This window comes from Saccoglossus kowalevskii, chromosome 15 (genome assembly GCF_978046115.1).
Source record: "Saccoglossus kowalevskii chromosome 15, keSacKowa6.1, whole genome shotgun sequence".
Lineage (NCBI taxonomy): Eukaryota > Metazoa > Hemichordata > Enteropneusta > Harrimaniidae > Saccoglossus > Saccoglossus kowalevskii.
In genome coordinates, this window is record NC_140655.1 from 20,773,736 (window position 1) to 20,789,608 (window position 15,873).

General features: G+C 35.6%; 1 protein-coding gene across 3 annotated transcripts in view; it reads left to right on the forward strand.

The window, feature by feature from the left end:
• LOC100367426 (neprilysin-1-like) overlaps positions 1–15,873 on the forward strand; it is a 46,498-nt gene that overhangs the window by 7,930 nt on the left and 22,695 nt on the right. For 2 of the 3 annotated variants that reach the window (XM_078011054.2, XM_085490544.1), the window contains exon 1: positions 11,334–11,795. In XM_078011054.2, the coding sequence (XP_077867180.2) occupies positions 11,543–11,795 (253 nt within the window). In that variant the 5' untranslated portion in view covers positions 11,334–11,542. Of the gene's footprint in view, positions 1–11,333; positions 11,796–15,873 lie in introns of those variants that run through there. The other variant, XM_085490543.1, reaches the window with a different exon arrangement.

The following is a 15,873-nucleotide window of genomic DNA, read 5'->3' on the forward strand; positions in this document are numbered from 1 at the left end:
CGTGGCGATACGAGAAGTCAAAGTTCATTGCTTCGCACGATTCACATTGGGGAGGTCGTCTCCGGCTGCTGATAATCGGTGTATTATTATACACAATCCTACGTAAGGGTGGGGTCCTCTTGGACCGTCGTTGCAAGTCGTCAGCGTTCAGCTACATTCTGTACATTTGCAAGTGTGGTCACTCGTCATTTGTGTCAATCCGGTAACGTTGGAGCTACTAGTATATTGTAACGACCCGTCCATGTAGATCTGGCCATCGCCGTTTGCGTTATTATCTCCAGTAGTTAAATCAGTGGACTGCGACACCACCGTATAGTGATTGTTTGCCAAATCCGTAAGTCGAGTTCTTTCATTTCTTGATTGAAATTACTTTGTGATTGGTTTTCCTTGATTGATTTCAGATACTCATCCTCATTCCATGCTTTCATCAGAGAGTGTACTATTATCATAACTGCTGATAGCGACACGAGGTTACACATTGCGAACAGGTTGCAAGGCAATTGTTTCACCTGAATAAACCTTTTCATGGCGAGATAAAAGAACATTCGATGTGTTTTATGTGGCATGCTGTAGCGTATAACAAGGATATATTATTCGCAATAACACCAAGTTACAGAAGACATGCGCAGCATAATTAATAATATTTGTAAAGACAGCACGAATTATAAAACGCGCGTCCAATAATCGCCTCAATCTGTTTCAAAAATGATACGTAATGTACATACATTGCATCTATTTATTTTAACATAAAGCAGAATAGTGTAGAATATTTTTATACAGAGCGTAATCCAATCCACGATTCACGGAGAGTTGCCTCAAATATTTAACTCAGTTCTTTATCGCAAACAAACATAACATGTCTTTAGACATGTATTGCACAATATGAGTGATATCGCCCTCTTTAGGAGAGTTCTTGAGATCATGCGTAGTTTAGTCCCAGGATATATAATGAATAACAGCCTCCACCGGGAATAACCCTATTTGAAACACGGTGTAAATTAATACATACTTCATTATAAAGACGAGAACGATCTTCGTAGATTTGCTTTAAAACCATTCATCTATTTTATCTACAATCCCGGCAAAACTCTGAAAGCGCCAAAGTGTTCGCGCCGCGCTGTGTTCAATACGGTCTACATGTGACGTATACCACGCACGTGGACGACATTCGAATGTGTACTGCGCGACCACTTGTAATCATATATCTTATAGAAGAAGGGTTAGGCACCACAGGCGCAAACAACAAAAACAATCAGTTTGTTTGCTTGCTGTACCATCTTAGTCTGATTTGGTCAAAATAAAAAGCCGTCATGTGTAGTACTAAATAAATGCAGTAGATGTGTAATTACATCGATTGTGGCATAGATTGAAAAATATCAGTTATCTGTGTGTACATTTCATTACTAGTGTTAAGGACTTATTTAATTATGAGGGAAATAATAAAGTTAGTTTCTGGATTCAAACATGCGTGACTCGGAGTGTTGTCGAAACGTCAATTTATACCACTTTTACTAAAAAAGAAAAGAAATACAATATTGTCAACCTATACATTGTACACGGCGTAATGAGTTAATTATCAATGTCAGTGAACAACAATTAGATATACACAATAGTAACAGATCACGTAGGGCTATACTCAAACTTGTTTGTTGAATTTCGTAATATTTCAATAGAACATGAAATAGGTCACGCGCATTTTAAATTCACTGACCTTAAATTGAAACAAGACTCAAAACGACCTGTTACACACTGTGTGCCTTGCGTACTATTATTCTATTTTATTTTATTTTATTTTATTTTTATTATTCTATTCTATTTTATTTTTGACTCACTCGAGTAGGTATATCTCCTTGTTGGTGTACCATTTCGTCGGCCATGCATTCGCCATCGATATCATATAACAGGATTAAACAGGATCTTTCGTACCGCGGAGTATATCGAAGTCAGTTATTTGCTCGGCAGTATACAATTTCATTTTCAATACAAACCCGTGTTGCCTAAACGTATCATATTCGCATTTCGTTACCAGTCAAATGTGCATACTGCATTGTGGAAATCATTGTTAACGATCAGCACTGTCGTATCGACATTTTTTGAATGACTGTAACAGTACAAGACCACAGTTACGTTGGTGTACAGATGATAATAAAATAAATGCGACTAATTTACCGATATTTACTATATGAAGGCCACCATCTTGAATACGGCATGAAACTGATTAAAATAAGAGACATGTTTTTTTCGGATTCCTACAAATCACGAAAAACATACCAATCTTTCACAGCCAAATGATCCATTTGGGAAACGTCAGGCCAATCGCTACAAAATTCAGGCGAATTTGTCGTGTGACAAAAATTCTTTGCATGCCAACACCTAGTTCTACGAAGAACATAGAACACTTTTCTGGGGTATTTTAAACCACGAGTTGTCATTTCAACTTAAGAGACAGTCAGCGACAGATTTACAGTTAGATGACAATTTCGGTTTCAAATATCCCGGGAAAGTATTCTATGTTCTTCGTGTAATTAGGTGTTCGTATACAAAAGATTTTCCCACACAAAAACGAATTTTGTTATATATGTTTACTGAAAAAAAGATTCTATAAGATGAAGCTTTTTAAGGTTTTGTGAAAAAGTGATAATAATGAGAAAAGATCAAATCTGCATATTTAATTGTATGTATTAACATATGATTACTTTTAACGAGAGTGAAAATAATCGATTTTATTTCGTGCAAATATATTAAAATATAGTGCGAGACAATAAACGTTTGAAGATATGTCCTAACGCCATCATTCCTATCTTTTTTTATTTCTCTTTGCTCAGCGCTCCCCGTCATAGTTGCTGGGAATCAAAGACAAAAACAGTTGCCATGGACATTTATAAGTATGTCCTATAAATACACAGCAGGTTCTCATTAACGTGGTCAATATCCAGGTGTTCGTGTACGCGTTTAAAATCTTTAAACAACTAATCAATTTAATAGCTATTTATTTGTGTCACAAGGGAAATGCGATAAATACTTTTTTCACGCGATTGTAACAGTTGATTGAATTATACTATTAATTGACAGAATCAAGAGATTTTGTTTTCATGTTGCCCTCATTCTTGTAGTTTTATTGCGCGTATATGCGTGTCAGAAACGTACATTTTAAATTTGGAGTTTAATGATTAGTTAACAGCTTTGCTAATTCTTGGAATAAGGTATGTGTAACAGTTAAACAGCACGTATTATTTAAAATGCAGACATAATCAGTGAATATTATAAAGGGCATACTGAATTCATTGACGTTACTACATTTATTTATTATAAAACATTGTTTATTGTAACACACAAAAAGGGCCGTTGTCCTTGTCGATCGTGTCATGGAGCATTTTGCACGGATTACGGGCGTTCAGTTGAGTGTCAGTTTGCAAATTTTACCAGTTGAAAAAACAAAACCATCATACCACATGCGGCTGCATGTTACCCGAACTGCGATAGGGTGAATTGAATAAGGTTCTACCGGAACGTATCTTATTTGTAACGAGATGAGTGGAATTCAGGTCGGGTTAAATTAATTTGTTTTTTTAACATTTCAAAGTTATGCTTATGGCATGACAATGTCTTATGATTTGAAAGTCATTTGAATCCGTGGTCTGGCATGGTTGTTTGCGTACTCCGACACGCGCCATCTTTGTTTTATAAAACTCAAAATATCACTGTGTCACATTCATTCAATGAATCATCAATTTTTATAGACTGGCAAATAAATTTGACGACGGCAACTAATGTGTTGGATTCGTGCAATTACAAACAACACTATTACTATTGAATATGCGAAATCAAATGGTGACCTTGCATAGTTTACGATTCACCCCGTCATTGGACCACGTATCGATCGTTTCACTGTAAACACATTCATTTTCCCACTTGGTTTTAATTTCACTGATAGGCGACATTTGGTAAATTAAAACCACGTAACATATACAATAAATTTTCAATCATTTTATCAGCATGTTATAATATAATCGTTGTAGACATATTTTGCATTAGTCTCCCCCAGATAATTCTCAAAACGCGCACCAGGACATGCGCATACGTGCATAGGTTAAAATAACATTAACTGTGTAAAACATGTTTAACATTGTTGCACAATGCGACGATCGAATGCACCCCCATCGACGTAGAATTAGAACGTAAAGTTCACATGCATTCCAGTTACCAGCGTTGGGTCGCGTTAACCTTCAGAACCCCTCACGAAAGTATACAATACGTCTCTTTTAGCGTGACCGCACATAACACTTTAAGCTTTCCCGGTTGACTAATGTTTGGATAAAGGGTGGTTTGACAATTAGATGTGTTTTTCCAAAGACACAATCAAGTACAGATTCAAAGTCACCAACTGACAAGCTTCAAGCGTTGTAGGATAAAACGAGATCATCTTGACCAGCATTCGGATATCTGTATCAATTAATATGCGATCAGAAACTAGACAATTGGCACGTTTGACCTTGCTAATCGAATTTGATATTACATGGTGTTCGCTGCTTGAATATCACCCATATAAAGTGAACATTAACGCTGTTTGAACTTAAGGTGTATAAACATATTTTGTTTTTAACATAGCAAGAATATAAACCCAGATTTGTTGTTTAAATCTGAATATCTACGTGACAGGGCAAGGTTTCACGAAATTATAAATACATCGTATGACATAATATGATGGTTGGAATAACCTTCATCAAATTATGTAACCAGGTTTACAAGGACATACCTAAGTAATCGAGATGTTTTTTTTTAATTTTATTTTTCAATTGCCATCAATCTGAACAAACGCATCACATCGAATCAACGCTGACTCGCACTTATTAAAGGCTGCAAGTGTGCGTTTTGGGGCACGTGCGATCTCTTTACTCATATCACAGTTTAAGAAGTCAACTTGAATTCAATATTAATATATTGGTGCAAGATAATTTTACGTTTTCAAACACTGTAACACTTTTATCTGGGAAAAACTGAATACAATTTAATAAAACTATATTCCAAATATCAACAGTCTCCATTGACGATTAAAAAAATTGTGTTATTAAAACACTTGCAATTTACCCAGAATAACCATTCCACCATGGTCAATGTTAAGATTTTAACAGATTATATTTATTTCCATAGAATCTGTATAGCAGCATCCCAGTATCACTGCGCCATAGGTTGTCGCGTATAAACTCAGCAGAAATAATACCGTTCATACATTCGAGTATGTACCAGTCACGACCTCATAGAAAAGAAACTCCAATTAAAATATCTTTGCGTTATTTACATTTTACAAAGAGCTGGTTTGTAAATTTAAATGGGATATGTGATATAGACAAAAATATCTCCCATGACTGTTGACTTTCTACTTTACGAGACCATCTCAGATATTAATATTTACATTCTTGGCCTTTGAAAATCAACATTGACTTACCCCCACTTGCCAGCCACGGTTAAGTTATTATCGAACATTCCATCGATTTTGCTAGGAAAAGTGAAATGTGATGTTTGTTTGTATAAATATAATTAGCATATCATGAAGGAAAACTCGTTAAATTAACTGCCACGTCGTATTTTATTAACCAAAGTGAATGGTAGTTGGTTTGAATTCAGAAAATTTTTACTCAAATACTTTGATTTTACTTTTTAGAATCCAGATTAACATGTGCGTAAGCCCTGGTGACCAGTGTTCAGACCCTACAATAGTAACATTTACTCAATTGGTCAACGTATAAAGGGGTTTCCCTTGACAACTCTCAAAAAGGAGTTTGCGTTTTGAGTATATTTGTATATATCCGATTAAAATATATGCCATAGTCTATGTAGATGCATACGAGCTTTTCTTGATAATGTGTCTTTATTCGACAATTTGCAGGCTTCAGCTTGACGTGACGTGACGTGATGATTTTAAGCGAGTACGTCACATGCGCCATTTTGTTTGTCCTCGTTCGACATGGCGTTTAATTAGTATAAGTATTTTTGCGACCTACGATATTATTATATCGTCATAGACCTGATAGCTACACTTTTCAACTATTGATTGCTATACGTAGATTCAAGTTTTGATGGTCCGTCACAATGCGTGCGTAGTAAACGATTATGCTACTTTCTCATGCAGTACAAAAAATATTAACATGCTTCATTCATTTTATAAGCATATATAATCACGCAAACAAAACGTCGTAAAAATTACAATTTGCTAAAAAAATGGTACTTGTGACTCATTTTGTTTAAGTTCCATTGAGAATGTCTCTGTCAGTTTCAGTTACGAGGTTCATGAATATTTTTAAAACTAACCGCTGTTCCCCCATGATATTAGCTTGAGTCTTAACCATACTTGTTGTAGACAAAACACAGCTATAGTATATTGCGTATATCGCTGACTTGAAGACGTATAGCCAAATACAATAACAAAATGTCGCACATTCAACCCAAACATACCGAACTACATCTGTCACAACATTCTTTGTAACTGCTAAGTACGTGCTTAACAAAATAACTATTGAAATTATATAGTAGAAAATCTTAAAAATGAAACTAATGATAAGACGCTTTCGGGTGCGATGTATTGTGGTAAGACACCAAATAGATGCCTTTCTATTATTTATTCACAGAATAACTTGAGGTAGAATGTATAAAATGATATGTTAGCAGCGTTTTCTAAAAGACAACAATGACCACACATTGTAATTAAAACCCGATTAAGAAATAATGTAAATTTCTTGACATCAACAAGACTCAATACATTGTTCTCAATGTAAATGAACAAAAGATTGTGATATGTATCTTGGGCATAGAAAACAAACATATTATTTGAACTACATTTTGGACATCGATATTTGCTAACTGATTACGGTAATCTCGCGTTGTTAACTTGGTTTCAAAAATATGTAAAAAAAAACCCGGCAATTACTATATTTTGACTTTTACTGTTTTTCTTTTCCTAAATCATCACTATTTCTAAAATTTGATTGATTCAATTCAAAATAATCGAGGCAGTTTCAATTTCTGATTTTTAATGGTTAGGGTTAAATTCTATGTAATTTAGAACATGGAGATCAGGAAGTGTCATCAATTATTAAGATACATAAATTATTCAACTAAAACGCATTTGTAATATTTGCTCTTATCTTCGTTTACAAAATTTATTATATGTTGGTACAATATAAAACATGAATATATGTCATATAAAATATTAAATATACATGACACACATTTCATAACTAGTATCGTATCGTACAAATGAACTTACAACTAACAGTCGTTTTCCATGTTATTTTGTTTGAAAATAATTATTAATATTTATTCATTTTCTGTTTTAAGAAACTAAAGTGAAACTAGTAATATATATATATATATAACATCTAGAGTTGACTGGATAGTAAATAATATTATCAATCCATTTCGTATGTACATATAAAGCAACAAACGCAATCAAAATAGAGCTATTACGTGTCTACCTCAATTAAGGGAAGTGTTCTCAAATTACTTAGCTCAAGTGATCGGAATGAAGCCTCTCCAATTCAATTAACCAAGTGACCCAAAGCGGTTTCCCTATCTTTCTGGGATATATCTCCTGTATGTATTTACATGTGTATATTCTATTGATCTTAAGACAAGGCTCTAGTAAGATTTCTATGTGACGTTCGTTTTACCGAGGACTTTGGTTATATATTACGTGTGCTGAATTGTTTTGGGGATTGAAGGGAATCAACATCGCAATTAAACCGTGTAAAGCGTACAATGCTAAAAAGAATATAGACACGATGAAAGAAGTCACTCCTGGAGATAGGTTTTGTGCAAAAATGTGGTATTTCCTTTACAAGAATAGGACAAACTCTTTTAACTCTTCTGACAACCTAACGGAAACTACGTGGCTCAGATAGATACATGGTGGGTACCAAAAGTGAAGAAGACGTTCTTACTTTTCCAATAAACCGCGCCCTCAAGTGACGAAGTGCTTCAGTGACGTAAATTGGTGTCACAGAAACCGTTGAAAGCGTCGATATCGCTTTGATCTGTAGCCGTACATCGACGGATATAATGTTTTGAGGAATATTAGATGGCGAACGACTGCACAACCAAACACAGCGGTTGATTCAAACGCCATTTTCCTTGCGCATACACGTCATTTTGACGTCACAGATGCACCCCGTCACTAGAGGGCGCGATTTTTTATAAATGATATATAGAATGATGGCCAAATAATTGAGAGAATGATACTCGTAAATGCTGGAACTGGGCCCGACAATTGCCATGATAAATACATCCTGTCTCGTAGACTCATGATATATCTCTGCTTTCAGAAGATATAACGTAGAGGCTAGTCTGCATCTAGATTTAATAGTTTTGGAGAGAGTAGACTATCATACCATTTCGGAATTTGTACGGTTGCTATGTTAATGGATTTGGAAATGAGTTAATGTCAAGTGCAATGCCACCACTGACGTGGGTGAATTCATTCTCTATGCTATGAGTAGCGCTTTAAGAATCTTTGAAATGCGCGATGGTATTTTGCTTTTGAAAATGTAAATGTAACTCTACAATTGCACGTAGACGTGAAGTACATATGATTAAACATTGCAGGGTACTATTTTCTTGAATTTCAGAAATATAATCTCGAAGAACTTGAGTGATCCTGTTTTGCAAGTATGGCATTCAAGGGTCACGTTGATAATTATAGATTTTCAAGTAAAATTTCTAAAAATACATTTAACTGCATTGAAAAAAAATACAATCTTATAGAGGACGACAGGCTACTAACTGAGTGTTTTTATAAGAGAGTTTCCCAATTTCCGTGATTATAGTGCAAAAATATAATATAATAAAATATAAATAGATATTTTTTCCCCTTTTACTAACATCTTTTATTTTCATAAGTGCGCAATTTTATTTTCATGGTACAAACATCATATTTTGTGTTTGTTTTCCAGTGACATACAGCGACCACTAGCATAGCATGCAGAGATGCTATTAATGGCGGGTTTTCTTTGCAGTCTGATCCGATGATCTGTATGAAATGGGTCATCTCGATATCAAAAGACCAAGCTATACATGTATCTTAAAATTTATATTAAATAAAATATGTAGGTTATACCAATACACGCTTTCACGTATTCACAACGGAATAGAACAAATAGTTAAGAAAGTGGAATATTCAGGTTATGCTACAATAAATAATTACACCCAACTTCAAAGTTAGAGCGGTCATAAATTGCGCTGCACCATCAGCATCCAACAGAACGCCTCATGCTGGTGCACTAGTGACGGCGTCACATGCAATGGAAATTCACATTATCATGTTTTCCGGGGCGAACAACCTCTTGAAATTAACATACTTACATAGATATTGCACTCATTTACATATGGCTACAGGCACATATTTGTCTAAGGCAATAACAACTCGAGATTGTTAACTTGTTAGGCATGGTAATGAAACAAATCCCCTCTAGCCACGACACATGAATCAGTTTCTAAAATATGTGTGTTTTACATGTGGGAATTGTGTAAACACGGGCATTACACATGAAGCTGAATTGAATGTTATTGTGCTTTCCTTGAAAACGAACGTTAACACAGTGAAACGGCGAAAGCTATTCACAGCCAGTGAGACATTTTGAATACTGATTTCTGAAGAAGCTCATCTGTGGCAGCGTTAAATACCAACATACTCAAGCGAAGGCATAACGATTATGCATTACGCATGAAATCAGCAATGACGCGCACGTGGAGATGTACACATCCTTACATTCACGCGGTACGCGGTATACAGAGCGAACATTATTACGTGGCTTCACACCGATAATATCGTAGAACACTATTCATACTCCCAAAGGCATGTATACAATTGAACCAATCGAGAAATTATTACTCGGCGCTATACTGATTTATGTTCACCCACGCACCAAGTAATTGTGAACAGTGTTACTTTCACACCTTCGAGTTATTGCTCCACCCGGGGTGCTCAATTTTTGCATCAGGGGGCATGGCTGTCGTCACTCAGATACCGTGTTGATACGTTAGGTCTATGTTTTGAGCATTTCAAGGCGAAATTAATACCACTCATAAAACTATTCACACTCTGTCGTCTATTTTTATTTTATTTTATTTTATTTTATTTTATTTTATTTTATTTTATTTTATTTTATTTTATTTTATTTTATTTTATTTTATTTTATTACAAGACAACCTGATTTCTACAGTAGACGGAGTTCAACGAAAGATTTGTATCGTAACAATGTTTTAGAATTTTCAAGACAATGTCAGGACTATCAACACTACCCTTTGTCTTCCCAGGTTTGCGGGTTTCGCCAAATTAATGAACATTCTTATAAATATTACAACGCATAGAAATGCAATACAAGGCCATTGTAAGACACTAATTGTGCAAATACATAATTTTCAATCTATTACTCCCATATCAGCAATACGTACTATTTTACTGATTCTGAATCGATGCTCCATTAAATATAATACATTACGATCGTTTTAACAGACGCATTGACAGATTACAAGTGGTGCTCGATAATCATCACGTGGGCGAGGTTTTATATCTCCCGGATGGGACCATGGGAATACATTTCAATTAAAGGTTGTTTTTAATCTAGCGATGATCAAACACGACAATAAGAACAGATGCCTGTAACAATCCGAATCTCCAACCAATTATTACATTGAAATCATCCATTAACCCATCGAATTCTTCCCGCCAATTTATATATTTCTTTATAGCTTCGTCGTTTTGGAACAAATCTAAATCCATTTTTCCACAAGACTTGATTTGATAAAAAAAAGCGATGTGGATTTATTTTATGTATTATGTAAAACAAATAACATTCCTAAAAAAGATTACAAATAAATGCGAATATGCACCACTGTTATGAAATACCTGGAAACGCCCTCTGTGTGTGGGTGTATAACTGGAATTCTGATGTTTACAATCACGCTTTTTGCATATACGTAGAATAAAAAGAGGCAATAACTAGAACTGACTGCATGTATACATAGAGATCATGTGATAAATGTCACCTTTCCACGTATTGCGAGGATAATGAAATCACAGATAAAACAAGCTTAATCCAATCATACGTATTTTAGTTAACTTCTGTACGATAGCTGTTATGTGAAAACAGAACACTGCAGCGAAGGTGACCCTACAGGTCATCCTTTCTACCTTGGGCATTTGCGCTTGTAAGAACGCGATGATATTCACATGCAAATTAAGTATTCAGGCAGCTTTTACATCGAATCGCACAGACGTCTGTGAAGATCTTATTCGATTTTTTTTTACAATGTGTTTCTGCGCAGGCGCATCACACCAACTTAAAAGATCTGAAGTCAACAGCGAAATTGTGGCAAATGCGTGTGTGCTCTGCGATGCTGCCAGCTACTATTCTACATCGTGTGTTTGTTTTCTCTTCAATAGGAATATCTAGGCACCTCGCTTCTTTTTAAGAAAAAATACACGGACCTACCGGATTGCTTACGAAGCATTGATGCGGTGACGATTGCGAAAACACCGAACTTGATCATGACGGACCCCAAAGACGTTCTCAATCATAACACAAACTCATCGGAGGCGATTAAATACAGGCCTTCGACGTCTGAAGAGAACGGCGATGCCATACTTTTCAAGGATAAAATATCGGACCCACTTCGGGCATCGATGATCTGCAAAACATGGTGGAAACGGCGTTCTGTGATAGAAAAATCACTCGTCTTACTGCTTGGAGGGACAGTTTGTCTTTGTATCATTCTCATACTACTTTTAGCTACAAAGCAAGGTAAATATTCTCTTTTTTAATATTTCTAAAATAATGTTGCGGGACGACTTAACAACACTAGTAGTAATACGTTGTGTTTTTTTGTAGTGTATACGATATTTATAAACGTTTTTGAACTATCAGTTGAACGTCTCGAATCTAGTTCAAATAACTCAGTGTATCGCATGTCAGTCATCCACACGCGTTCTTCTAAAGTGAGAGGGGAGAACTGTCAGGGTGGCATTTTGCATATTTGACTAAAACTTCGTAATATTGTAAATATATCGTTTACATGTATAGAACACACTGCTGCTATGGATTGCCCAGAATTGCATGCTATTCGCCGAGCGATGTTTGAAAACACGACCGACGGTAATCGACGTAACTGAAATTAGCCAGAAAGGTGAAAGTGACAAAGAATTGTGGCAGTATCTCTATCATCGTGCACACATTTCGACACAACACTGGTCGAATATCAACTGTCGACTGTAACCCTAAGATGTCTAGACTACGTCTTTAATTGAACACGTTTACAATTCAGATAGATTCTGACATCTTCAGAGTGTAACTGTAATGACTTCTTAGCAATCAGACCTCTCATCATCTAACGGGATACACTCCGTCCAATCTATGATAGCATCAGTCGTCAGTGACGTAACCACTATAATACGTTCTCGTTTGCAATTCGGGATTTGGAAATAAACCTAACATACATAGCAAGCGTGCGGATAGCGCAGAGATAAATGTCTAACCCCTCGGTTTATTCTCTTAACTGATTTATCTCGGAGAGTTCTCAACTTGCAAAATATCACATATGATTGGATTGTTTTTTGCAGTTCTCATAAAATTACGCGCAAGAAAGGGAGAGAAAGAGAGATAGTTTGTTGACGTGCAACACAGAGTGAGGTTTACTTCTAATATGTTCCTTTAAGGGGAGCAGAGTTCTGGCTTTTGTCACCCCGTGCATGAAATTTGAGATCTATGAATGAATTCTGGCGATAAAAACAACTTGTATGTGCTGCGAAATGCCTTAAATATCGGGTATAAAACTGAACTGTGAAGTAAACGACAAACATCCACATACGTGTATACACAAGCTTTACATCAAATCGGATGTGTCTTCTAGATCTATGCCGGATCTCTGCTCAAGTCTATGTTTTCTAATTGCCATACGTGCAGAATGCAATCGATTTCCATGGTTTTAATGATTTACGAGCAAGTGAAACTGTCAGTGAAAACAATTTTCAATTTATATTTTTCAATAATATATAAATGCAAATATATGGTATGTTCCGGGTACTTGTGAAACCGATCGTTGTCGATTCAGGCAATTAAGGAATATTTAAATGTTGCTTTAAATAATGAAATATCAACTACTCCTTGCGGACACAGACTATCTATATATATAGCTAGCACGTTAGATAGATAATGTACAGGATAGTCCGATTCTGACTGAAAGTTATTCACGTACGATAGATATAATGATCCTGATTTTAACGTGGTAGAGCTAACATCACACATCGTCACGCTTCAGATTAGTATTTGTTCGAGGGCACTACACTATATACATTTAAATAAGAAAGAAACAAGTCATGTCATGACATGACATAGTTCCCGGCCCGTTATTCAATAGTAAACAACACTAGAATGAGTCGGCCATTGTGAACTTGAAACAAATGCATATTAGTAAATATATCATGGGATAAAACAGTATAGTTCCATTATTTTCAATGTATGTACCTATTAACAGCTGGCCATATAACATCAATATCCAGGACCGGAATGGAGGAATCGCTAGATTTGGGTGCGTTATAACTGTCCACCATCCTGAATCTGAATAAGTCAGAGGTATAGCTCCGGAGCCGCATTCATTAAAATAATATAACCGCCAGTCCGCCATTTTGAAACTAAAAACAAAATAATGTCTTGTGTATATGACAGAAATTTTCGATTTTGATTAATTTTAAGAATCCATTTACCATCTTGAATCTGATCATGAAAGAGGTAAACGTGTATATGTTCCTCTGAGATGCGTGGATATAAGGTAAATGTGATCGGTCTAGGCATGTACAAGATGAAGGTTGAAACGCACGGTGGCACGCACGCACGCACGCAAACATGCATGCAAGCGCGGTCTTTGTCTGAATGGGAACTACACCGAGACTAGCTAGATTTTATTCAACCAAGGTACTGTTCACAACCCATTGCATCGTCGTGTGTGAACATTGTATTGATTCTTCTTCACCACAGTGTATTCATGTACACACGCATCACAGAAATTGATTTATTTAATTGAAATTTATAACGTGCCTAGCTAACAACTTTGCCTTACTGAAGGATACTCTAATGAATAGTACTGAAATGTTTCGCCACAGACAGCAAATGAATTCCACAACGTACAACAAACAAGACACTATTTCGAAGACAAGGACGGTGAATATTGTAAAATGTGATTATTTTCCACCGTCACGTTCTCCCTAGCAGCGGTTTTCCCCTGGATAAATCCATTAAAGCACATTGGCTTACATTCATTTGGCTAATATAATAGCAAATTGCCGTTTCTATTAAAAAAAAACGTGCATAGTCAAATAAAGCATTTTAGGATGCATATTCAATTTAGATAATATGTTGTAAATAAAAGCGAGACAAATATATACATCTGTCTCTTATCCCGGAATTGTGTTACTTGCTCTGTCATTAATGCGTTCAGGTAAACTCTTTATAATAGAACTCGCATGTCTTTATTTTGTTTGTTCTAAATTTTAATACTAATCAATCCGCGGACGTACAACAAAACGAACCACTTGTTTAATAGATTTACTTATTTTTACTAAACGTGCTGAATAATGGTATTTCCTCACCTCAAACAAGTATAGATAGAGGAATACATTTATAAAGTTGGTTATAGGATCATCAAGTATGTACCACTTAATGGCAGGGGAAAACCACAGCATGGGGGAAAAGTATTAACGTATTGATTACGAGCGTAAATATGTGACAAGTGACTCTAAAACCAAGGGTATATAAATGTTTAGACGACTGCGATAATATGATATCTTTAGACCACATAGTTCATGGGTATCCACTTAAACAGTCTACTTGCATCAATTCAATATTGACATACAAAGAAGGGAAAAAAAAGTGCTGTTTATATATCCTTTTATGCGCGACCCCTGGGCACTGAAGCAACGTGTTAGAGACAATCACTCGTTTGGATTGCAATCATACTGTGTTGACCCTAAAATATTTACCCTCTTTAAGAGGAATAGCTTTGATATTTGACACCCTTATGGTTTGTTTTGTATACAGTATATTTATAGGGGGTCATCACGTTTTTTTTTTCAAATTACAGTTCAAAACTCACTATTACTTTGTGATCTCAACTGTGAAGTATGATAACACTACAATACAATATTATATGCATATATATTTGATTTTTGCCACGTTCTCGGACATTCAAGACCCGGTGAAAGTTCTTTTCACAAACTTCCATAATCTTCAAACCTATAAGCAATATCAGATAATTCCTAATATGTTAGAGACTGTTATTAATTGTTACAAATCCGGCAGAACGATGAGTTCTTTCTTAGCATCATTTGTGATATAAGTTGTAATGAAAACACAGCGGCCAATTCCAATTCTGATATACTTTCGTTACGAATGTCTTTTGGCATATAAACTATACATTTAAAAATATGTCTATATTGTACGCGTTATAATTATAATTATGCTACATTCAGTAAGAACAAAATCCCGGGCCTTTGCGTCTTTGTTTTCGGCAGGCATTACATAGATTAATTCATGGATTAATTCTTTATTGAATCGGATAAAACGACATAACTGTGATTTAGAAAGCAAAGGTCTAAACCGGCATGTTGCCACAGGGGACGCACGCTTCATTAAACATGCATTGATGCAGGTGACATGTCTCGTTTTGTGTCTATGAATCTATTCTGTTCATTAATAGGGAGGGCGTAGTCATTGTATACTGAATATTATATAGGCGAGAAAACCGCAGCTTTTAGATCGTTATAATTATTTCCACTGCAATATTGTATTAAAGATGAAATATGGACGAAAACATTAGGTTTTCATTATT